Here is a 27,268-nt window from a genome sequence, read left to right on the forward strand (position 1 = left end):
ATGGTTCTCTACTAGAAGAACTTACTTTGCTGTCCAACTTCCCCAGAAAATAAGCATGATCAAGGTGCCACACAATTTACATATTTGGCATTGAAATAAACATTGTGTGTTTCAGATGAATGGGAGTTTCTAGGAAGTTTCACTGAGAGTATTCGGTTGGATAGGAGTGAGCAGTTCATAGCTACTGAAGATTCAGCCTGCCATAATTTAAACTCACCCCAGAATGCCTCTGTTGAACATCACAGCAGTGAAACAGGTGATCAGCAAGTGAATAATAAAGAGATTTTCACATTTTCGTCAAGACCTCGATCAGCTCCTCACGGGAAGTCTCCAAATATGTCACCAGAACGTTATGTTTTCCCTTTGGATTTGGAGCCAGACAGTAACAGAGTACATGAGAAAACACAAGATAACTTCCAAGGAACTGACAGCAGTGAAGAGGTAGGCCACTTTGTACCTGTAATTCTTGATAAAGCAGTCTTCATCCTAAAACTCTTAGGATGAGATTCTGTCTTCAAGCTAGACAGAGGATAAATCATCTTTTCCCCATATACCTACAGGTAGATTTGTCTTTGTCAGGTTGCTGTGTCTAACTGGATACAGGAGTGAAACTGCAGGTGTACCTCGTGTAAAAAGTGAACAAAAGAAACCCAACTCTCTGTCAGCCCCTGTGCTAGCAGAGAGATGTGAAAATTGTGCATCATTACTCAAAAATCATAGATTGCATCATAGATTTGGGTGAGATGCAAGTCCATTATGGTTGCTTATGAGTGCAGTAAATAAGACTTCATTGTGCATTTTAAAACTGTAAGTGGAGACTATTTTTGCTCACTGACATTGTTTAAAGTGAATTAAGAAATTTCAGCTTTTGAATGCCAGTTGATTATTGATATTTCTGCTTTATATCCTGTCTGAGCTGTGTCAGCATCACCAACTTTAATTCTGTTGCAATGTGGGAATCTTTCAGCAATAAAATTAATAAAAAGAAAAGAAACATTTTTTATATGTTTATATAGATCTATACAGATCCCGTGCCAAGCACACAAAGAGAAAGCAGTAGCCAAGTACTCCTGCTTTTACAGCAAAAGAAGAACATTGGGGCACATTATTGGCCATTCTAGAGGGTTGATGCAAGAGAGTGATAGAGAACCCCTGTCTTCCTTTAAAAAATTTAGGTATGACATAAACTAAAAGTTTTTCTTTGATTATGTACCAGAGATGTGGTAGGGAACAGCTCTTGTTTCATTAGTTGTCTTTGGATGTGAACTGCATTAAATAATATCAGCACTGCAGCTGAAGATGCATTAGGCTTACAGAGCTAGAATTGTATTAAACAAATTTAGGCGTGCTAACAAATTATCAAGAGTTTGTTTTTCTGAGTCTACTACATTAGTAATTCATAGTTAAGCCTTTCTTTTATGTGGAAGAAGCCACTGAACCAACAAATTACTTAGCAGTCATATTTTGCCCATATTCATCCTCTTCCTTGTATAGATACATTTTGTGTTGCTTCTTGAAGTCAGCTTTATATTGATAGTTTGGATACATTTCATATTCAGAGTGCTCTACTTTGCGGTACTGAGGTGAAATGGAAAACAGTTTTATTTCAAGCCTAGGAAATACAGGAAAGAGGATCTTGGAAGAGCCATGATAGCTAACTTAATTCTATCTGGTTTAGCACAGTTTAAGGTATCTTTGCAAAATTACCGTAAGATACACACAATAACTGTGCTAGAATTAGACAGTTTATGTAACTTTTGGCTTTTGGGGAAGAAATTTTTACAAACTGAAAACAGCAAGTATGTATAAATTCCCTTTAGTGTTAATAATTAGTCACTGAAATAGTTCAATGCTGTTTTTTAATTATCAGAGTCAAAGAATCAGTAAAGGATAAAAATTTCTTCTGTTGGAACCATTCACCATCAAGTGACTTATTTTGTAATTACATAAGTGTCCATGCTTTCAACTCAGATTTCTCTCAGTGACTTTGTATGATTAAGCTTGTCATGGCAGCATTTATGGATTGTGCCAACCCCAGAGCAAAACCAAGAACTCAGTGATGGCAAGAGTTATGCAACTGTGGCAGGTGTGATCACATACCACATAGCGCTGTTAAAAATGCTGTTTTAAGTGTAACAGGCCAGTGCTTCAGTGAAGCCTTCAATGAACAAATAAAATATTTCAGAGAATAAAGAAATAAGATTAAATATGATAATGTACCCTTACAAAGGCAATAGGTAATTTCACTGATACCTCACTATTGAGTGTATCAAGAAACTATATCCCATCTGCTCCTAGTAGGGGGCCCTTTGGAGTCATTGGAATGATCATCTTAAAATTACAACCCAGCAAGAGAAACCAGTTTTATGTATCCAGAACTGCCCATCTGCATGTCCTTTCAAGGTATACAATACATCAGTGGAAGTGCTCATTCCTCAGGAAAATCATTCTCATCTTCAGTTTACATATGCTGCACTGTAGTTAATCAAGCAAACTTTAGAGATGTTTCTGGCACCATTTCATGGTTTAGTATTTAACGAATTATTCTAGAACCTAAATAGATATGCCTAAAGAGACATGGAAAGGTGTGAGGGTTTTAAGCTTCAGATAAATCAAAGTTACTCATTTGTCTCTAATATGGGGAAAAAAATACAGTGTTTGCTTTACTAATCTTTCAGCCTGAGTTAACCTAACTTTATGTGGGTTTTATAGCACAGACTTTAAGATAACATGGAAAATAAAAATCCATGAAAAAGAGGGAAGAACAGATTCCTAATTCAAGGAAATAACTGAGGGAATTAAATATAAACTTCCAAAATATCTATATTAATAAAATTAAGTTATTATCTTCTTGAATGTACTTTTCATTCTGTGCAGTCCTGGACTCACTGAAGTCAGTAACAAACTTGCATCACTTTCCCGTGCAGTAGGACTGCACGTGGCTGTGAGAGGCAACACAGCAGATGACATTTCAGTGTCTTGCTGAATCCTGTAATATATACTGCCTCACATCCTGTGTGGTAGCATATGGCAGAGGAGCAGCGTCGTGAGACGAAGATGAGGCCTCTCTCATCCTTTCTTCCTTGAGAGCAGGAACATTGAGGCAAACACTAGATGTGCTTCCCCGTTATTTTTCGTCCCATCTGTTCAGTCCTGCTGTTTGTTGTTGAGATGGGGTATGAGTGAACTTCGTACACTTGATTCATGAGAAGATTTGCGGAGACATTGTTAGAAGCACGAATATAAGGTTAACAGATTAACCTCTAAAATTCTTCAACTATATTCAAACGGTAATGAATATGATATTCTGTACCATATGATTACCAGAGGTGAGCAAAGTGATCTCAGCAGGAGTTATTCCTTCTACATTTAAGTTGAAGATGCAATGTGAAAATGTGGAATATTAATAATTCAATGGAAAGACATCATTGTTGAGGACTCTTTGCTTAGTTTTGGTTTACAGTTTTAATAAATTTTATTGAAATTATAATTATCAGGTAAGACACAGGTTTGGGAGATTACCAGCAATCTAAATTTGGGGCAACATTTTGAAAATAGTAATTTATTTGAGATGTAAGAATATATTTATGGCATTGTCAGTGTAGTTGCCAGGAAAAGCATCTGTTTTTCAGAATCCTTGCAAAATTAGAATTAGAAAGCAGAGATTAAAGAGAGATTTTTGAAATGTTTTAAGGTTATGTAAAACTGAATTGTGTGATGATGAGAGGGAGCCAACTGCCCTTGCTTTGTTTCCTAAATTTAGGATGACAACAATGGATTCATCCAGGGTACTGGGAACCTTGAGATCAGCCACTGTAGACAAGGAACATCTGATTCAGCAGTTTTTAAAGAGATCTCATTAAAAAAGATGTTGTGGAAAACTGAATACTGGAAGAATAAGGAACACAGCAAACATAACCTCGATGAGACCATCTTACCAAACCCACAGAGTTCCACTGTGAGAAAAACAGATTCTATTAGCTCTCAGAGAAGCTTGAAGCCTATCCTTTCTCTTTCTCCAACTCAAAGTAAATCTAAATTCTTTAAAGCAATTAGAAATGGATCTGAAAAAACTGAAAGATATGAAGGAGTTTCTGATCAATTAGAAAGATCCGTCAGTAAAATGTCTCTCAAGAAAATCTCAAAAGAAAATTCATGTCTGACAGCACAGACTTGTGTAAGTGATTTTTACTTTGAAATTAAATTACTAGATTGTATAGAGAAGCTATATTAGATATACTCATTTGCATTAAGTAATTAATAGTACATCTTTCATCCAGACATATTCTGGTTTCATCATAACAGCATTTACTGAGCTCTATCTGTTGAAAGTTGATTTTTTAGGTTTTTGTAGTACACAGAATAATACTCCAAATAAAACAAATCACAGTGGTTTATAGATAAAAAGAGTTGTCATTGAGCAACTCACATTTTGGAAATATGGGAGTTAGAAAGTAGTTTGGGGCTGAACAATTGCTGAGGAAAATAGACAGATTTTGAATTGATATATTAACGAATGACCATAGAAAGAGCGTTAATCTGGGCACTTCATAGTCTCTCTGCGACAGCCTTGAGCAATAATAAATTATGTGATTGAGAGCCAGCAGCAAAGCTGTGCCACAAGCTGAATTACCAAGCTGCTAAAGGAATTGCTACATTCACCAAGGTGTTGTTTATTCCTAGTTTTTTCTTTGTGGAAGAAAAGACAATTATGTTTTAAATATTTTCTAATAGCTAATTCCTGTGTCTTCAGCTTATAATACTGTGCTTTGAATTGGGAACTGGAGTGCAAGAATCAAGTGTATTCTGTAAAACACAAATGAGCCAGTATGTTCCATGGGTTTTGATAGAATTCTTTTGGGCTTAGAGTCGTTGCAGATCCATGTCTTCTGACATGTGACCTCTTCTCTAAATATGCTATGAGTGGATTAGATTTGTTATTGAGTATCTGGCAGTGGAACGTGCCAAGCTTCTTCCACAGGCTTTTTTTTGTCATGTCAGTGGATAAGAGACCAAAGACTCCCATCTTCTGTCCAGCAGTCAGTTTTAGTGGCTGGGGAGAGTAACAGTGCAAGGACAGAGAACATCCAGCGGTATCTCACCAGCATACCCTGCAGGCTTCCTGCCAGCAGTGCTTAATTTAGCAATTTCTTCAGTGAAAGGTGTTGTCTTTGAGGTGAATAACTGGTGGTGGAATTTTTTCTACAGATTTGTTGTAGTTGCTTTTTGTATCTGTATGACCTTTGCCTCGTGACAGTGAATTTCAGAGTTTAACTGTTATTTGTAGGAAAAAATACATATCTTCATTTATTTATTTGAATGCATTGTCTCCTTACTGCTGCTTTCTTATTCTTCTGTTTGTTGTAAGAAACAATGAATAATCTTTTTTTTTTATTAATATTCTTACCTGTGCCATTTCCTACTTGATGGCTGTATATCATGTTCCCTTGTAGCTGTCTCTTCTACAGGTCAAGGAGTTTTATGGTCTTTATTCCCAGGATTACTGTTCTATGATTATTTTTTTTTGACATTTTTATGCAGCAATGTTGAATCAAACTACTGCATGATCATTATTGTAAGAGTGGGGTTTGTATTGTAATATCTTGAACCAGGTATTACATGCCTCTGGAGACCAAAAGAATAGATGCTTCTCTTTTTTGGGGGCTCTATGAAGCAGTTATGCATTCTTTGGAAAAAAGTTACCTACAGTAATGTCTTGGAACATGACATATGCCTCGTTTGCATGAAAGGCATGGATATATCTTCCATCATTATTGTTTTCTGTCCTTGTAGCTTGTCTCATCTGCTGTAGGATACTGCAGTCACGATTCCCAGCAGGGGAGGGTGCTGTCATTCTGCTGTGGGAATTTTAGTCTGTAGCAATTCTGTGACCTGTCAATACAGTTAATTTTAGTTACCTGATTTGACAGCCTCTGTGAAGGGGGAAGCAGGAGTGACAACTTCCATGGGACAGGGATGTGGCTGCTGGGGCAGGGTCATCATGCTGAATGGTTCTACCTTGCCTACTTTGGACTGCTCTGGCTGCTGAGGATGGACAGCCCTGCAGTGGGTATGGAAATCTGGGCATTGGGGTAGGAGGAGCATACCAAATTGGGCACCAGATTAAAGAATACTGTCTAGAAAAGCATTTGTTCAGCTTTTCTTTGTGTTTTCTGTGTGATGGGGAAATGCACAACATGCCACTGATTCTTCAGTGCTTATTGTGAAATGAATCTATTTTAGTCCTGGTGCAGGGACTGGGGTTTATGTGTCTCACAGTCCTATGAGATGTCTCTCAGACTGGGGATTCTGGAAATCTCTTCCTGTATTCTGCAAGAAGCTTATCAGATTGGTAAAGGCCTTGGGGTTTTCTGATAAAAACAGAACATGCTCTTCCATGAGAGTTGTGGAGACTGGTTTCCTTTGGGAAGGAGGTGGATTAGGGGGAAGCAAGGGGAATGAAATACAATAGTACAAGTGAAAATCAGAAACAGTGCTGAGACTTTATGGTAATGAAAAATATCAGTGGCTGTTGATTTTAAGGACTATAAAATGGAAAAAAAAAATCAAAAAGCAGAGAAATTCTTCTGAATAGCAGCATATGTTCTGTCTGATTTATGATCTGGAAAAGACATTAGAATTGCCACTAGTGATGTAGAAAATGTGGAAGAATGCAATGCATGAGTTCTTTTGTATTAAGAAAGAAGTAAGATAATGTTTCAGTAATTTTTAGTGATAGGAAACCCCCAGTTGATACTGATAATCTGATCCTCTGTTTCTTAGATAGGTTCATATCCAAGTATCTGTCTGTAAGTGTATAACAAACTTTTTTTGTATTTTGCATTCCCTTTCCCTTCTAGTATAATTTATAGGAATTTAATTTTTCTGTTTTCCAGTAACTATTTATGGTTTTATGATTAAATATATTCCTCTCTTGTTTCCTGATTTTTTCCAGTTTTGGAAAATTGTTCCACTTTAAATTCAACTATTTTTGTTACTAATAATAACTGAAATGTATTTGTCCATAACAAATTAAATGATACACTGATTACTTTTCTAAAAGTTAGTGTGGTCATCAACTTTGTCCTGTAGAATTTAGCTAAATATACACTATCTGGGTGGATTTGAATAGTTGATTGTTAATTTAGACTGTGGGGTTATTAACATACTGGACTTATAGCTGTAAATATATTGCACTTATAATTCGTTGCTTGTAAGTATTTTTTTTCAAGAACAAATCCTATTATCAATGTATAGAAACTCAAAAGCTAGAGACCTCATTTTGTTGCTACAAAATATAAGATTAAAGTATCTGGCAGATTTAGTTCTCATACTTGATTTGATCAAGTATTAAAATTTTCCCATCCAGAAACCCTTCCTTGGAGTTCTTTGACACTCCTTTTTGTGCTTGTACAGAGGACTAGTAAAGAAAAAAAATGCTTAACCAACTCTTCCTGCAATCGATTTGCCAGCTGCTTAATACGCTTTAAGGACCTGGTTGCTTGCAATGTTTTATTCATGTTTTAATAGAGTTCTCTATTATTAAGTTCAAATATTTTTAATTAAGAAAGAAGTATAGCCCTCTGGGTAATATTGCGGGCATGTAGATAGCTGGTAATTAAAGTTTTCCACACGTATAACTACATTCAGACAATTCTGAACAAATCATTTGAACCTAGAAGAATGCAAATGTCATTATATATGAAAAAAATCCTTTAAACAACAGGTTTTGTCAATCTAGGAAAAGTTTTAAGTGCTTAATAAAAATACTTTATTGTAAGGGAAGGATATGCAAATAGACGAGATAAGCTTTTAATTACTAAATGAAATATTAATTTTAGACAAATTTACGAGTATTGCAAAATTACTTCTTACATCAAAAGTTTCTTCTAAATTACAAAGTGAACTTAATTTCAAATTCAGTTTTCAAATTCTCTCTTTGAAAATCAACTAAGACAAAGTAAAATTCGTAAAGAGGCTTTTTGGTAGTAGTAATCTGAATCTGAAGAATAAGTAGTCCGAACTCTTTCTACTTTATTAGGAGTTTATTGAATGGGATGCTTAACACAGAAAGCTGTCATGACATCTCTTCTCCTTCCTGAATGTGGTATTTCCAGAGTGAGACCGTTACAAGAAAAGAAAGCAGAATGACAATTGGAAATAAGCTGCAGGGTAAAAACATCAGCATGTTTAGAATTATGCTGTAAAAAATTCCAAAAATCTATGCACTTTTCTTCATAGATGTAAAGCAGAGGACAAGCAGGTTTGGGCAATGTTTTGCTTTTATTAAAAAGAGAATGAGAATAAAGTTCTTTCAATGGTTAGGGCTTTTATGCTGCAGACCTCCAGTTTGTGCTGTCAGTTTAATGACTACATGCCAATTGCTGGTTATATGAGATAAGAAAGGTAAGCCAAAGCTTCTCTTATAATAATCAAATAACTGCAGAAGGTCTATATATAGAAAAATTAACAGGAAATCAGCATCTTCAGTAAGATCAATAAAAAAGCAGCTGTAGATCGGGTAGAATAGTGATACATCAGAGCAAAGCGGGCTCCCAAGGGTAACAAAGTGAACAAATGACTAATAGTAACTGAGCGAGTCACAGACATTCAGAAAGGGTCTAGAGTAAATACCTTGTATTATTTTAGGATTGAAAATGGTAGAACTAATAACACTAGTAAGGAATGAAGCTTGGACCTCAAAAGCCAGAGGTAAAAAAGGGGTGGCAGCTGTGCAAACTGCTTCTGCCATCTTCTTATACCTTGTATCTTCTGTCGTCTCTTGCCTGTACCTTGTATGTTATATACATAGGAAGAAAGATCAGGAGGTTGTAATCAAAATTCCAGTGTGTAATACTTTTGTATGTCTTCTGGTGCTACAGTGACTTCTGTACCCCTAGAAGACACACTAAAACATACACACACTGCATTAATAGCAGGAAAAGCCAGCAGTGCTTGTATCACTGGTACCGCTGACCTGCATGTGTTCTTGAGGCCTTCAGTTACCCCGTGCCTTCTCACAGCAAAACAGAATGTGGGATCATCCCTCCTGCCAGGAACATGTACACTCCTGGTCTAAAAGCTCCATTCTCTCCACTAGAATCAAAGCACTGTCCCTCTTTGGGGTCCTATTATAGTGTCTCACAGGCCACTGGCCAATATTCCATTGATCTGAAGTCCTGGTCACTGCTTGGATTCACTTTTCAAGCAGAAATGCTTTGTAGTTTCATTCAGAACCAAAACTAGGTACCTCAAGTATCAGACCTGTTCCTTTGTGAAACAGCAATCTATGTGGACCCTTTTAAAAAACGGAAAATTTTTCTTAAAAAAGGAGTTTTTTAAACAAAGTTGATGCCACAGCAGGTTGAGTGACCTTAAACTATCTTATCATAAGGTTTTACCTGAGGCTGAAGTACGAACTGAAAAATGGTTAGTATGTGTTTTCAGCTTTTGGCCTGTAGATCAAATTTGATATGACAAGTACAGTTACATTAACAATTCAACCAATGGATATAAAAGACAGTGAAGTTTATTTGAAAATTTATACAGTAGCAAATTGCCAAAATAACTTTTGAAATTTAGTGCTAATGTGTAGCTTTCCAGAGAAATTTTATGTTATGCTTGACCAATAACTAAGTGTTATGTTGATGGTGTGGATGATACTGTGATAACTGTGTGATTTGATTTATTTCAAGATTTGCATTTAATGCTTGAGCAATTGTAGCTGCTGGATTTTTGAACTTCTTAAAGCCTGCTTTTGTCTCCTGTTTTTACTGCAGTGGAACAACAACTTCACCAAACACCCTGGATTGAAACTGCAATAAAAACAGGAGACAAGCTGCAGTGTTTGTGGTGTTCTTCCTTCCTGTAATTACATATAAATATGCTTAATCTTCATAGTTGAACAGAAATCTGTTAACCAATCTTTTCTAGTAAACATTTTGTTTCTCTTTTAGTATTGTAGCTTCTTGAAGATTCTCCGAGAGATTCTCCAAGGTCTCTGTTTCATTCATCTGTTCTGTTCCATGATCCTGTCTATATTGTTGACTTTTCCATTTTATTTCACAGGAGTATGACTGGAGAAACAACAACTCAAATATGCTGAGTTCATCTGAACTGCAGATGCTGACCAGCATGAAGAGACAACAAAATGAAGAATTACGGGATACTGGGATCTCACATGGGCTGAGCACGTCACAGATAGATACCTGCAATGTTAACATAAGTACAAGTAGTGATGATAATACAGCAACCTGGAACTCCTTAGACTTACTTCCACCAGTAAGTCTAAACTCACAGTATATTCTCTGTATAGTTTCTGTCAATTCTGAGACTCAAGGATCTTGAATATTAAAATTTCTTTGAGTAGCATTGAAATTTAAGGTATCATCACCAAAGGCTTCTAGAACTTTTCAAGTAAAGCATGCTACTGAGACACATGCACTTCCAGCAGGTTCTATAATACCATCATGGATAAAGAGCAAACCTTATATATATTCCTTCCTAGAATCCTGAATAATTGTGTAGGCTGTACAGCTTGTCACAATAGTGGCTGACAAGCTGCAGGTGTGTGATATAGTACTTAAAAATAGTTCCAAAATGAATGAAACCCAGATACACCAGTCAGCAGCTGCATTACAGTGTGAGTAATGGAAAATAATTGCTTCATATAGTGAAAAGCTAAATGTTTAAAGGACTGAAGTAGGAGAACAGCAGCAAAAAGCTGCAATAGTTCTGAGCACTTAGTATGTGATCATTATGTATTTTACACTTTGTATCATTATTTGTCCTGGTACAAAGTGGCACAAAATCACACACAGCTGCACTGTGTGACAGAGTACTGATATAAGAAGCAGAGTATTTGTTACAGTTCACCAAAAAGTACTGAATGTATGAAATCACAGAATAACTTCAGGAACTACATAAAGGTACTTGCAGGAGCTGCTATAAAACTAGATAACCTCTAACTCCATTTATATATCAGCAATATAGCTGTTATTTTATTATAGTTGAAGCCATAATAAACAACGAATGTGGCTTAAGTAAAGCACACAACACAACTCTCAGAGGCAGATCCAGTGTTAAAAAAATAAACACATCTGTGTTGCCCCAATATAAACTGTTGGAGAGTAAATGCTCTAAAATGTTAGGTGCAAATTACCTCCAAGGTTCTACAAGGCCCAGATAGAGGCATGTGGCAACAATCTTCCATAGTGAATGATCAACAGAGTTGGGACTTTGTGGTACATTGTTAAATGGAGGTGTCAAACGAGAAGAGATGTATTGGTAGGTGGGTAATTGTACAAATAAAAACTTGGTTTACAGAGTAGTATTTTGCAGGATCAGAGAAGCATTAGTTGGTTTTAACTACTTGAGATTAACTATTTGAGATATGTCAACATTGCACATTTTCATGATTTAATTGTATTTCCAATGCATTTTCTTAGTATTCACTAAATAGACTCAAACACGGTGTAAATCTGCAAGACCAGACAAATGGAACTCAATTAAACATAGCGAATAGCAGCCTTATTAATTTTTGAGTAGTTTAATTATAAGGAAATTGATAAGAATATTTAGACATGTCAGATTTGGTTAATACAAATTACATGACTAAAACAAAATGAACTTTTGAAGTAAAATGTACTGCTCCAGTATTTGAAGAAGTACAGTATGACTGCAAAGACAATTCTTTGATCTTACTGCCTTGATCAGCTTCTGTAGCTTCAGACTAATAGCATCATGCTAAAAAAACTGTTTAGATATAATAGGTTAGTAATTTAAATTGCAATTTATATAGTTGTAGTTTTTCATAACATTCCTTTATGACCATCTTTCTCTACATAATTTGAGTGTAAAAGGCAAGATATTTTTGTTTGAGAGAGAAGATTTTCACATTTCATTCATCTGGCTGGGCTGAAGCGTAGATGTAGCCTTACACATACAGCCTTGTCAGGTTTCTCCTCTGCATTTTGCAAGGTAGACATTGAGGTTTTAAGATTAAATGGTAAGAACCTAATTTCCAACAAGAGAGAACTTAGAAAACAAACTTAATCTTTCTCAGATAAGGACTAACAACTTAGTCCCTCACAATAATAAAGGAATTCAGCTTTCCAGGTCTTTCCTATCCATTTACCTCTTCCTTTAAAAAGAGGAACTCTGTACCAGTTCAGTGTCAGATAGTCCACAGAATCTGTTGTTTCACTTGGTATTTCCTTTCTGAGATATTTACCAGACCACCAGATCTTCATAGATTGATGCAAGTTTTTTGAGTATGGACTTGTGTGTTTTAACACTGCTTGATGTAGTTCTGTTCCAATATTTAGAAAAATGCAGAGTATCAATGTGAGGGTGATAATTCACTTTCTAGACCTTTAGTATGTAAGAAGATTATTAACAACATTTGTTAAGGAAGGTGATTATTTAATCACCCCAAGCTGGTTTTGTACAGAAGTTTTTAAAAGAATAGTTGAAGGAATTTCTGGTATGCTGGTGTTAAATTTTAGTATATTTTGATATGCTTAAAACATTTCAGAAGGCTCTGAATGTAGCAATGCTGTGCCAGTGTTCAAATGGTTGGCTGAAATGAAAAGGTCTTTTGCCATACATGCTCTTGATGTAAGACATAGAATCATAGAATTATAGAATACTTTGGGTTGGAAGGGACCTTCAAAGATCATCTAATCCAACCCTCCTGTCATGGGCAAGGACTCCTTCCACTAGACCAGGTTGCTTAGGGCCCCCTCCAACTTGCAGGGATGGGGCAGCCACAGCTTCTCTGGGCAACCTGTGCCACTGCCTCACCACCCCCATTGTAAAAAATTTCTTCTTTGCATCTAGTCTAAGTCCACCCTCTTTTAATTTAAAACCATTGCCCATTGTCCTATTCCAACAGGCCCTGCTGAAAAACCTGTGCCCGTCTTTCTCGTAAGGCCCCTTTAGGTACTGGATGGCTGCAATAAGATCTTCCCAGAGCCTCCCCCTCTCCAGACTGAAAACCCCGACTGTCTCAGCATGTCTCCTCAGGACAGGTCTTCCATCCCTCTGATAATTTTTGCAGCCCTTTTCTGGACCCACTCCTACAGGTCCACGTGTATCCTGTGCTGAGGATTCCAGAGGTGAACACAGTGCTCCAAGTTGGGTCTCACAAGGGCAGCACAGTGGGGCAGAATCACCTCTTATGTCCCTCTCCACAGGCCTGCTCTCAATCCCCAATCTTAGTAATCTCATCATTTCTTCAGCCTCCAGTTTTTAAAGAAGTGTTCCTTATATGTATATTTATTCCTTATATATATATATCATGTAAAATACAGATTTGTAGAATAAAAGCAAATTTGTTTGTCACTGGTCTTTAGTACCACCATCATTGGAGTTGAGTCAAGAGAATTTGCAAATCTCAATCCATCAAAAATCAGATCTACAAACTGCAGAAAAGTATATATATATAAAAACTATAAATCTAAAGATATATAGATATAAAGAGAGAGATATATATTTGTAGCCATCTTCCAGTTATGTAGGCAAATGATTTTAGCAGTGCAGTCTATAGAAAAGAAATGGAAATAATCCTCATATTGTAGTTTGAGAAATTAAGGACAGCTTGAAATTCTTGTAATGATTAAAGTTTCATGCTTACATGAGTTTTCAGGTTATATCTTTCTGATTCTTTAAATCAGTAGTATCTATTGCTTTCTCTTATGTTTTTCAAAGATAAATAAGGAATATTTTTGTTCCAAATTTTCATTCATTTTATACATTTTTGTCCTTCAGTGGAATCTATGGCAACAGCACCACCAGAAGGCAGCTTTCTGAGTATCTTTCATTTTGAAATACCTGTGATGTTCTGCAAGGCAGGGTAGGGTATAATCATGTTAAATAGTGAATTTATGTATCAAAGTAATACTTTATATATAAAATACTTTTTTAGCTAAGTTTTTTTTTCATCACTTACCTGTTAGTCTGATTTCCAGATTCATTAGAGTCATGTTACTGACTAATGATTCTGAGAAACCGTCGTGAATGTAAAGGCACATAGATCAATCATATTGCTAAGTTGCAGTTAGAGCAGATGTCATTAAACAACTATAAAATGGATATACTAAAACTGTATTTTTATATTCTATGGTAGTTTACCACAAACTGAATATATGCTGTCAGGAGAAAACACCAAAATGTAAGTTATTTAGCAGCTGCTGTAAACTATGACAGCCAGAAAGGAATAAAATCTCTTTGAATATTATACATTACCTGGCATAGCTATCAGTTATAAATATGAAAAACTTCTATTTTAAAATGGATTTACTTTGAAGGGGAATTGTAAACCCTTGCAAAATGTGTGTGGGGTACAGTTTCAAATCAATAATATGTGTACGTAAAACTAAATATTTTTAAAGATTTTATTTGAACCATGTCTTACCTGAATGTTTCCTTAAATCTTAAGATCTATGAAGATCCACGTTAGCTTTGCAACACTATGAAAGACACGGTTCTGTATATTGCAGAGTTTAATGTGAAGTTTATACCCACACATATACACATTATCCAAGAAAATTTGCAAAGCTTACAAACCATTTCCGCTTAAATGCCTTGATTTATTCTAGAGATCCAGTAAGACCTTCCTGCCTGTCAGGGAATTGTACCATTCAGCTTCTTGGGTAATTGTTTCCATGCTTCAGGCACCACTTCAGCTATAATACAAACATTCTGGAGAAAGATCATCTATAAGGGAGCTCCCTGCTTCTCAGTCAGAAATGTAAAGGAGAAGGAAGATTCTCCGGGATAGCTCACTGATATATCCTGGAAGCTTGTAGTGTATGATGCTGCATTAGCAGACTCCATATAACGCTCACCACTAAGACCCATCTTTCAAATAAGGAATACTCACAGAGAAGAAAGATTAGTTGTTCCCCAAGCAAATTCCTAAATATAAATTCAGTTACATAAATCTTGATCTGCAAAATGTTTGAAAGAGTACTTCCAGGTTCATACCTAATTTGTGGAAGGTCTTCTGGCCTCCTTTGTGAGTTTTCAGAAAAGAAAGCCACTTAACACAGAAATAGTCTGGAAGAACTGAAGTCTGACAGACAAGAGGAGTGATATTTAAATCCTGTATTATTCCAACTGAGAGCTCAGTTTGACAACCCCTGGAGGGATCTGTTCACATCAAGTCAAATTGCAAAACTAAAGCAGAGTATTCTTTACTATGAAATGAGGCTAAAAATTATTTAGACAGATATTCTGGTTCATAGACTGACTTATTCACTCTCTGTCTCGTCCCCAGTCTTCCACTAGCCATCATGTAGGAATTGCACTATCCACCACCAGGCAGTGAGTCATATTGGGCAGTAATTAAGATGTCATTCATCCTGAACATGTGTTTTACAACATCCCTTCCTGTTTTCTGAAACCATGAAACCATTGTTTTTATAGTGATTTCTGTTTTTAAAAAATTGCTTATTATTGTTTTAGCATTTCATGTACTAATTGTACAAGTCTTGTTAATGTATGCTTATATTTTCACTCCTTTTGCACATGATTTTGCTTCAGTGATTTGTTTAGAACTGCTTTTGAGGTGTGTGATAATGGCAGGGGGAGCACTACATAAATTCTGAGAGAAAATGTATTTATGAATTTTAGAATTCTTGAATTTTTATACCAGTTTATGAATATTGATCTTTCTTGCAAATAACTGGTTTTAATGCTTTAAACCAAATGTAGTTTGAAACCTTTGGGACACGTATACACGATGGATAGGTAAGATTTGAAGAATGTGGAACATTAGCATCTTTTGTATGAATATTCATACTGTTGGCTTAATCCAGGTTTCAGAGGTGCAGTGACATCGAGAATCATATGTGCTTCAGCAAACTTCAGTTGGGACTGCTAAGCTTATTGTTAATGGTGCTTCTGAGGAGAGAGGAACCTGCCAGCCCTCTTCACACTGGCTCTGTATTTTCTCCAGCGTGGTTGGTGCTGCACAGGTCCTGCTAAGAGTTCCTGCACCATGCTTCCTATACACGTTCAGTCTAACAGGACTTTGCCACCCTCCGTCTCTGAAGTTTCCTGACTCTGTCCCAACACTCTCACAGGCAGTAGAGAAATGACTGTATGGTCAACTCCCTTAATTCATATGTATTTCCACCCAAACAAGAATGATCTATTCAGTTATACTTTTGCACAGTTAGAATCTGAATATCACTTTTTAATTTCACAGATAAGAAAAGAGACTGTAAAATTCTAATATCAGAAGCTATAAATGCATATGCTCATACAAGATCTCTTACATACCACTAAACATTCTATTATTTTTTGTTTTCCATAGCCTGTCAGTCAGGAGCATCACTATCAGAGAGAAATGAGCCCACTTTCTCATTCCAACCCACGGTAAGATTCCATTTATAGCCCAGGCAGTAAGGATTCAGTTAGAGTGTTCTGAATATTAAATGTGACATTCTTTGATGTAATCTTCAGTCTCTTTTCAATTGCAACTTCCTCTCAGAGGGCTTTATTGCTCGTTTTAGTCATTGTCTGCAGGATGTCTGCACTGTCCGGGAACGCAGAACTGAATTCTGCATGTTTTGGATGTACCACTGTGTATTTAAAGTATCTGACACAGGCCTTGCTCCTACATCTGCTTTGATGCGTGATTCAGCAAATCGTCCTCATCTGACGTACATGCACTCTCATCCATTTCTTTCTCTCTCTCTCCCTCTCTGCTTTGAAGGTTTAGAACTAGAGTTCTGTATGTGACCGTAGGTATCAGGGAATCCATTTGTTCCAAAAGATTTTAATGTTATTTATTGAGAGAGGTTTTTTTCAATAAATAGCCCACTCAGGAGAGGGTGTTACAACACTGTGAGATAGTTCAAAGGATAGTCTACAGTGTATTTTGTCTGTCAGGTTTTTAGATTGATCTGTTTTGTTTGGAATCAGCAACAAAATCCCTGTAACTTTAATGTAAGGTGAGATGAAGACAAGGGAAGAAGGTGTCTAGGGGGAATTAATCAAATTGAGACTATTGAGACAATCAAGATTAATTGACCAGTTTCAGAACTGCCTTATACCTGTGAAACCCTAACATCACTTTGTCAATTTTTTAACTGCCTGAGCAAGAGGGGTACTTATTTTAAATAGCAGTCCTATTTCGCTTTCACTTGGTGTCATTAATGTGGATTTTGTTTGTCCAGGTTTTAACTGGGCAATGTGTGTGGTTTTGGAGGGGTAGGAGGAGAGGACATGTCGGATACAACTTCTTTATCGACAGTCTGAGATGTTTTATGATAGCACACTGCCAGGCAGTTGTGCAGGATATTATGTTTTGTCCTCACACAGATGTTTTCAGCCACTTGTCTCACTTGCCATCCATATTTTTATGGATTCAAAATCTTCTGGTTAGATTTTATGATGTGAACACTATGAAACTTTCTGTGCAAGTTCACCCAGATGCATCAGTTTTTGCAATACACAGCCAAATGTGTCCTATTGCACAAAATATATTACTGGAGTTAAAGTACAATCCTGGATTCCTGTTCCCTCTCACATGTAAATGAAAGTGCTTATGTTGGTCTAGAAAACCTCTCTGCCTTGGGGGATGGCTATCAAAGGAACCATCTCCTTATGAATTGTTGAATGGATGAAGTGGACAGAGACGCTTGACTGTAGTTCAGAGCACAACAGCAGGTACCTTGAGACTGCACCTTGGACTCTTTTTTCCAAAATCAATTCCATAGTTCTGGTGACATTAGAATTGCCTATATCTTAGTGCAAGCTACATTGTTAGTCTTCTTTTTGCCCATACATTGGTTGAGTCAGGTTTCATTAAGTTATTTTTATGCATGTGCTAAAGCAATTTGGTACTCAATACATTTTATATACTGAAAAACAGAATAAACACCATTATCTGTACAAATAAAGTGTTTCATCATATTAAGTTAATATGATCAACAATGAAAACTTTTATTTCCATATAGTAAAATTTAAAACAAAATAGTATAAATTACGACTTAGTTCATATGCTGTTTTAATCCAGAAATCTAGAAATCATTTTCAGGAAATGCAGGTGAAGTATTGGTAAAATACCTGACTTGCAAGTGCCTCATAAATTCAGTAGCCCTTGTGAACTGCCAGAAAAGCATTATTGGGCTGTAAATATGGAAGATGACAAAATTATGAGGTCAGTTTGCATCGTGATATAAAAACTGGAGATGATGTGACTTGAATACCATTATTCACATCGTTACCTTTCTTTTATAGTGGAAAACTCTGTAATGTTTTTCACAGAGGATGTGTACCTAAATGAGAGGGAGATAAAATTAATGGTAATTCTATAACTTAGTTCCTAAACTGGTTTTAAAGCCAATTTTAACAAGTGTTATGAGCAACTAGAAAATGTCTAAAACTTTGTAAGCCTGCTATAGTTATGTAGGGAAAACACAGACTATTTGAAAAAATTGATACATCCTTTTTAGATGTGTGGGTGTAAATGCCATGGCAAGAAGACAGTTACGTGGTGCATTTACTGAATCAACAAATTGTTGTAAAGAGCGATAAAGAGTTTGACAGGTCTCCAGTAACTTTAAAAAGTGTAGTAGTGATATTTTCTGGGAAATGAAAAGAGACCAGTCTGGAAGCTATTGTCCAGTAAATGTAGGTTCTGTCCTTAATAAGATAAAAGAACAAGCCAGGAAAGAAAGCTCCTGTGAAGATAATGGAAATTCAGTCAATAAAAAGACCCAGCTCGACTCATTGTCCCTTGGTTTTGCTGGGTAAGGTCATAAGTCTGCCAAGGATGTTGCTGCTGCAGTACAAATCACCTCCACATCGTGCTGCTCTGCAAGGCAGAGAACCAGTTAATGAAAGGAGACAGGAGAGTACAGAGGCTACAGAGCCAGAAGAGCGAGAGGATGTGCAGCGTTCAAGCCTTGGCCGTGCACTTCCCACTGACTGATGCACTCTGTGGTCCTGGAAGAACTTCAGAATTGCTTTCTTCTCTCCAAATAGGAAGGTGTAACTATCTCTGTTACTTCTTCCTCCAGTGCAGGAGGAAGCATCCAAAATATTTGTATGTCATAGAAGGCTTGGAAGTTTCTTTAAAGGAAATGCTGAAAGACAGTGAATAATCTAGAGGAATTTCAGCCATACTGAACTGTGGAAAGCAGAGCTGCTGTCTGAAAAAGATTGCTTGAACCTAATTTATTAATAGATTTTTAGAAACTTCTGCAGATACTCTCCAGAAAATTTATTTCTGATAAAAGCTGATTTTTCTGTCTTGGAGAAAGGGTGTTTTTTAATGAGTTGAAACCTATCTTTATAAACACTGCCTCACTAGATCCTCTCTTGGCATCCTACTCAACTCTTCCCAAACTACCAAATAAAATTTGTTCCTTTGGAGTTCAAAGTTGTTCCCCAGAAACTCCACTAAAGTAGGGCCCAAATATTTCAGCATTTCATTGGGTGTCCTTTCACAAGAAGCGTATTTTACTTAAGTAATTTCATACAAAATGTGAATGGCCAATTTTTCAGTTTGGTTTTACCCAGATGTTTAACTCTGCATGTTGAGAAGAGTTGTATTCCCACAGTGAATTGCGAGCACAGAGATTGATGATAGTAAATGTCTGCCTTATTGTAACCTACATTTGTTGCATTAGACCAATTGAGATATCATCATTATTCTTTCCTCTGCAATTAAAAAAACATCAAAAAACGAAGAACAGCAACAACAAAACCCACCCAAAGAAAAGCAAATAACATTTTCTTCCTTTTTTTGGTAAATGTTATATATTTGAGATTTGTAATCACAAAAGAAATATTTCATTGATGTGGAGAGTGATGTGTTGGAGGAGGACAATAACTATAAACTTTTCAGAAAAAGTTTTTGGTTTTACCTTAAGGAAAAAAAAAAGGCAGAACCCAAATCCTTAATTGCAACTTTATCAAACAGTGAGATTTTCTTATTTTTGCAATGATATGCTTGCACAGTAATTCAGATGATGAATCATGGAGTGAATAAACATGTTCCTTTAACTAAATACATTTTTAAATTCTTTTCAAACTTGATTATTGGTAAAATATAGATTTATTAGTTATAAATATAAATTATATATACATGTAATAAACACCTCTTCCTGTGTGGAACTCTGACCACTCTATTGATCTCAGGAAGTAAATTTTTTCTTTGGAAGTTTCTGTTAGAGAAGTCTTTTTTCAAAACCTATTGTTGCCATATATATTGCCATTATCATGGCACCTGAAATTTGCATAATTTGCATCCTACCAGCAATTCCAGCACAAAAACACATTTACTGTAAACTCTCAAATTTAAAAGTATGCTCAGCTTAGAGACTACCATTCAAGTACTCTCATCCATCCCAGATGAAAACTAAACATTCCAATAGCTGGTGCATATGTTATTATACCATTGAGAGATTCTATAAGATTAAACTCACTTACAAAATGGTGCAATAAAAGAAGGATTGTAGCTATAACATTTATTTGCACTGCACCAGAACCTTTCCAATGTGCACACTCTGAAATTTAGACACAAAAGGTCTTTGTCTCCTGTATTTCCAAGCAAAGGTTTGAATAGCAGAATAACTTAGTTAAGAAGCACATTTAAAGACTGAGTTTTGCAAACAAAGAAGCATATTTATTTTTATGATTCATTACAAGATCAAGCCCATACAACCCCATTACTTTTGCAAAACAGACAATATTACATTATGAAGTATTATAAAATTACACAACAGTTGTCAAAATAAGTGAACAAGAACAATGTATCACAAAATGTACTTTGGTTTTTATTTTACTTGTTCAGTTACTTACCCACAAAATAGAGTAATTTGCAATAGATCTCCCAGTCGTTAATCTGAATTAGCAAAGTTCTGCTGCATTTGTCAGGCTGTAATGTGCACGAAAAAGAACATGACAAAAGAAGCAAATGGCACAGGAACCACCTAATTGAACAGTTTACATTTTTTAATCATGATGGTAAAGAGCTTAGCTGCAGAAAGGTTGTTGAGAACCAAGTGGCTAACACATAAAAGCTTGTTAAAATAATCCAAAAATGGCTTTCCCTTGTATGGGAGTCTGAGAACATGGAAATGTGGCAGCATGTACACTAAGGGTTTCAATATGAAACATGGCAAATACTTTCAAACATGCTGTAATATCTTGTTATATCTGTTATTTCTGTGTTAAGATAAAGTAGGGTTTTTTGGGGGGGGGGGGTTTGTAGCTTCAAGACTAACTGAGAATAACTTTTATTGATTCCACACTTTTTCTGGATATTCCTCGGCCATTCAAACAAAGTTCTCTGGCCTTGCTTATACACAGAGATGGAGAATATGGAGTAAAAGATTTTACAAGCCTCCCAGATATCTTAGATTGAAAGGAAGAAATAGGTGTTATCTCATAAGAAGTCTGGGATTCCCTGTTCCCAGACTGTTGCAATCTCTCCTTCAGTATTCAGTTGGAACTATATATTCTTCTTTTCTTCTTCTGAATTGGAAGCTCATTTAAATATAGACAAATCAGACTCCTTGACCAACATCCCACATACATCCATTTTCTTACAGAGAAAAACTATCTGGGTTTCCAAGGGCATGGGAGCCCAGACCTCCCTTCCCTGCTATTCCAGTATCATTTGTGCAAGACTGACAAAACTCGATGTTTTTGGAGAATTCAACTGAGGTAGCATAGTGCTTACTTTGTGCTGATTAAGTTTCTGATTTTGTGCTGTACCATTCATTGCATTAATATACAAAAAAGTCTGAGTTTTCTTGCAAACTTTTCTTTTTTCTACTTCTCTGAAAAAGAGTAGTTTTTCCACAGTAAAAGAATTCAATAGCATCACCTTTAACAAGTTTGATAATACTGAAGTTAGTGCCCTGCTGAGTCATGTCTCTCCATTGAGTTTTAAAAACCCTGTGCCTCCTTATCATCCATTAAAAGTTGATGGGCTGCAGTCAGCATCCAGGATGCACAGAACAATAGGATGCTCTTGGTGGCTGGCTATGAAAAAAGATTTGTTAGGTACTAGATTCAGGTGCTTTCTGAACTGCTGAAACATTTAAATATAGTTTTAAAAATTAATGGTTTATTTAATTCTTAAAAATGTGTAAAAAAGGAAGTACATCCTACCCAACGGACACTTCACTAAATGTGAAAATCCATTTGATTCACTGATCAACGAGTATCTAATGTAGTTACTAGAATCTGCTTGCTGAGATTAGGTTAATATGAAGGAATTTTAACACACCTTTGCAAATTCATTGCTTCCAATTTATACAGCTGATCTTCTGATAAATGAATCAAAACTAGCAAGGAGGAAAGAGCTAGTATTTTACTTAAATGAGATGTTAAAACACTGATTTTCTCTGCTAGTCCCATTTATATTGCTAGTGAATATGGAGACTATAATCTAGCCAGGAAGCTAACATGGTGGTTAACTAGAGATTCAGTCTTTAAGTAAATCAAATGTTCCTTCCATTTAACAGAAGCTGTGATAGACATTTCATGTATTTAACTACAAAACATTGACCAAATGGCACAATATATTAATTACTAAGATGTTAAACCTCTAGGTTCAGGTAATCCATATTTTTAGACTGATGTAGATGACTGTATATGTTTTTTCTAACCTACACAAATTTATCATTTCAACTTTGAAAATAAAAGAAGAACTGGAAAGCATTAACAGGTCAGATTTTCAGCACATACTAGGTAGCATGATTATACTGTACACACTTGCAGTGGCACCTTACACTATCTAAATATCTTGTTTAATAAGTAGCATTCACATCTCCTTTGTTATCCTTGAATCTAATCTAGCACCCATAATGCTAGAACCCATAGTTCATTAACAGATTTAAGACTTTAAGAGAGATTCAAGTGTTTCTTGAACAATTGCACTTGTACTTTTTGCGATCTTCTGTTTAGTTACTAATTCATTGACAATTAAATGGTTTTATTTTTGAGGAGATCTCTGCCTCCATTGGAGATACAGTGTTTGCCAGGCTGGACTTGCTGAAGTGGTTTGGAGGAAGGGAAAAGGCATTCTCTAAATGTGCTTGTGATTTTTGAAATCTTAGTGCTAGGAAAAAAAGAAAGTTCCAGTAAGGCATACAGTAAATGAAGATATTATGTATTAGGGATGGAATGAATCTGTCACTTTGATGGATTGTGAGGCAAAGAACAGATTAACAGATTACTCATAGTCAGAATGCAGCTCACTGTGAAAAATGTGCAGGAAATGATAAGTGTTGGTTTGTACTGATTTAATGATATTTTGAAACTACAGTAGCACTCCAGGAGAATAATACAATGTAGCTCATAGCTTGATTTTTTAAAATTTTTTAATGTATTGCCAGATTGCCCTTAAATACTTTCTAAACTCAAACTTTCAAATCATGGAAAGTCATATGAACAGATAAATTTATGTTCTTTTTCAACATTTTTATTAAAATGTGCATTCAAAAATCCTTGATTTGTATGTAAAAGTATACCTTGTATTCTTTTGGTAGTGTATCTTCTCCTGCTGTGCACTCACTCAGTTTTTCATTTAAAAGATGCTGGTTTACCCACCTGGAACTGTTAATCTAGAGGAGCCTAGCAAGTAACTCATGCTCCAAAAAAGACATATCAAGAAACAGGTGAGGGGTCTTACAAAGCTGGGTGACTTACTAATTTATCTAAGAACTGAGATAATCTTTACTAAGCTTTCTTAAATAGATACAATTAAAAATACAAACAAGCAAAAATTAAGTCTTCATCTTAGCTGAACCAAATATTTAGCCTATTCTGAACCATACTTTTGATATGAGCTGGTAGTTTGCATTCAGTGCATCATAGTAAGATACTACTTACTTTGAGCATTTGCAGCAGAATTTGCTTCATGTGATATTAAATATTACTAATACAAACAGAAGCATGTTCTGAGATTTAGGTTGATAGCTGCACAAGATGTTAAGAATTGGTCCTTTTTTTCCTTATAGTGTTTTTACACTCCTGATTCATACATTGGCATTCTCTGGCCCTTCACAGAATTAGTCAAATAATCCACTGTGAAAACTAGTAGTTCAGCAAATGTGCTCCTCTTCCTGTCACTCAGGCACAAGTTAGTTCTCCTCCCATGTTCATAAAGATTTACTGAGTAATTTATGCAGTTAAATACCATCTTTTGTGTTTTTAGTGATTGCACACTTCAGGTACTTAATAGTCTGACAATTTGATGTCTTTGTAATGACACAAAGCGTGTTTTTTCTTTTCCTGTGTTGAGGTATGGTAGCCCTGGCCTTGCACTTTTTAAGTATGCTACAAGGCTGAACAAATTCCTTTTAATTTCAGTATAGATTGTTGGATGAAACCATACTAAAACTTTGAAGCATTTCAATTTTGTTAATAACATGGATTAAATGATCCCATTGATTTAAGTAATACAAATTAAATGTGATCCAAAAGAAATGCAGTAAAGTATGCTATCTCAGTTCACAGCAATGTTAAAAATCATTATACTAAGTGATTTGGCATTTTCTCAGTCTCCCAGTCCACAAAATCATCTGTAAAAACACAAACTATCAAAGGTGTTCATTAAGATTTAAATGAAAACCTTCTAATTCTAAGGATTTTTGTTGATGGTGATAATTTTGATACATTGCCATTGATAAGTGCTACTTAATAAAGCATCACTAATTTTCTCCACAGATTTTGCTGATGGACGCTGTTTTTCTGCGAAATTTAACATACTATCATAAAACTTCATAAAACTGAAAACCATGTTCATAAACCCAAAAGATTCTTTTGCTTTCCATCACAGTTCGGCTGTCATGTGATATTTCAATATATTATTATCTGAAAATATTTTTAAAGAATTTTTAAGTAATTTTTTAAAGAAAAATAAAACAAGATTATATAAAAATGTATTGCATTTTGGTGTGGAGAATATTTTGCAGAATAATGAAGAATTTCAGTGCAGGCATTAAAGGTACATGATACTGTGAGTGTGTGTGGAATTTATTCTCAGTCTTCCTACAATTCAGCTCACAATGTCAAAAGACAATATTTGGCATTCCATACTGTTATCAGGAAAGCTCTAGATAGTTTATTGCACATTGATTGTATTGATTACAGCTGGAGGCATTGATAGCATAAATAGAGTGTCTTTAATTAGTCAGAATGTGTGATTAACATTTCTGTTTTAAGGAGATAAACTAGCTTCTTCAATAAGTTCTCCAAAAAGTATATTCTTTTTTAATCAGAATAAACCCACAATAAACACAAAGAGGCCACAGTCTGTGTTTCTCAGAATAATGCCAGTTGTCTCCAGGCTGGGCCTTGACCTTTAGCCAAGGTTTAACAAATTTTTCAAGATGTTTTATTAAAACTAACTCAGACCCTCTGTCTCACAGATACACACACAAACACACTTTAGTTGCTTCCTAAAAGCAACTGCAGATTTCGTTGTGGAAAAATCTGTTGTGCCTGCTAGACTCCAGCATCTGTCAGAATTACACTGCAAACTCACTTATTCTCTACTGCAATTTGGCTAAGAAGATTTCAGCACAGATGAGATTTTTTTAAAAATTTCTTTTCAAGATTTTAGGAAAGGTTAATTTAGACATTGCTAGCTAACTTGTGGAAGGGACAAACCATTTTTAACATATATTGTGTAAAATGTTTTAACCTTAAAAGTAATATTAAGTCAACAATGAAACCCTAATCAAAACAGTAATGTTTTGATTACTTGTCTTGGTGAGTGAGGCTTGAATGGTAAAAATGTTTGTTTTTCTTGGACACTGAGAGAAAAAAACATGATCTGAATCTAGACTGCCTCAATAGGAAATACTGAACTAGCCAATTCATCTCTGTTGCCTCTATCATATATAAAAACTCCTTTACCTCACTTTAGAACATCAAAATCCCTATATCTTACCCTTGGACCTCCTAGAGAGAATAGTCATTCATCTCCTAAACCAGGTGCATCAAAATAAATACAAAGATGAAACTGAACAACTCCTTTACACAAGAAATGACTGCAATAAATGAAGACAAAATCAAAGATAAAATCACCCAGCTAGTCACAAATCATCCCGTCTCTGATTTCCCAGACTTGATATTTCAGGCAGATCTTCCAGAGATGAGACTTTAAACTAAAATTCATCAATTTCCTGAATAATAAGAACTATTAATTTAGCAGAAATACTGGTTTGACGATATATTATTACCTCACTCCCTCAATGCTCTCTAAATGAATTGCCTCTGTCTTTTCCATTGCAAGTAATTGCCTTATTATCTTTATTTCCCTCTTCCTAACATCATCTCTGTTTTACAGGTATGAACTATTTTCTTTAGAAATTCTGCAATACATGTTTTATATGAAAAACATGTATCTCTAAACTCTTCTGTTTTGTGCCAGACCTGTAGAACTGCATATGTACTCTAAAATTTCTTTACTCTTGTAACTCTATTTGTTGGTCAGACTGAGATAATTCTCTTTAGAAACAAGCACTGTCTTTCCTCCATCCTTGCACCACTTTGTGTTTCAGTGCAATTGTAGAGAATCGGGTATGTGATGATGCTTTGTGCTCTCAGACCACATCCTATGAGCGTGGTCAGATTCCAGTGTTAGGCTTGTGCTGGCTGATTCTGAGGCAGATCAAACCACACATGCAAGTGACAGAAATGGAAAATACATTCTTCCATGCCACTGGATGTCAGCGTGCATTTAGCTGTTATTCCTAAAAACTTCTGAAGCTTTGGTGTCAACAAAGCCTTTGGCTGTATTCAGGGAATGCAGATATGGTGCACTGACAGAGAGCTAATAATGAGAAGTCTAGGCAAGCATATTGCTGTGTGCATTAGTTGTACCAGGTCTCACTGGCATTAGCTGAACAGCAGAAGAGGAGAAGGATTGGTTGTGAAGTTGGCCGTATATGTGAAAATAATACGATGGTGTAAAAAAATTTTGACGTATGTTTTTTACATTTTGAAATGATGGAAAATTCAATATCTCCTCCTTTAAATCTGCTATACTACTTGCTGGATTTCTACACCAGCAGTTCTGTTTCCTGAGGCGGAAAATTAGTTTTTTCCTTTTTGACTGCAAACAGATAGGTGGTTGTCCCCTGATTCACCCCAGATTATGCGTACATGCCAACAGGAGATGATGTGGAATCAATAACAGGTCCAGAAGTAGCAGAAAAACTAACCAAAAAAAAAAAAAAAAAGCAGTTGGCATAATTTAGCAATTGCACCAGATGACTGAGCCTTGCCA

The 27,268-nt window shown here is 35.7% G+C and overlaps 1 protein-coding gene across 9 annotated transcripts in view; it reads left to right on the top strand.

Moving 5' to 3' along the window:
- CFAP20DC (CFAP20 domain containing) overlaps positions 1-27,268 on the top strand; it is a 71,603-nt gene that overhangs the window by 38,481 nt on the left and 5,854 nt on the right. For 6 of the 9 annotated variants that reach the window (XM_064667335.1, XM_064667336.1, XM_064667337.1 and 3 more), the window contains 4 exons: positions 116-441; positions 3,764-4,177; positions 10,069-10,281; positions 16,322-16,383. In XM_064667335.1, coding sequence (XP_064523405.1) covers positions 116-441; positions 3,764-4,177; positions 10,069-10,281; positions 16,322-16,383 — 1,015 coding nt within the window. Of the gene's footprint in view, positions 1-115; positions 442-3,763; positions 4,178-10,068; positions 10,282-16,321; positions 16,384-23,564; positions 23,649-24,699; positions 24,836-27,268 lie in introns of those variants that run through there. The other 3 variants (XR_010433422.1, XR_010433423.1, XM_064667340.1) reach the window with 3 other exon arrangements.

The sequence above is a fragment of the Pseudopipra pipra genome, chromosome 11 (assembly GCF_036250125.1).
Source record: "Pseudopipra pipra isolate bDixPip1 chromosome 11, bDixPip1.hap1, whole genome shotgun sequence".
NCBI classification, from domain to species: Eukaryota; Metazoa; Chordata; class Aves; order Passeriformes; family Pipridae; genus Pseudopipra; species Pseudopipra pipra.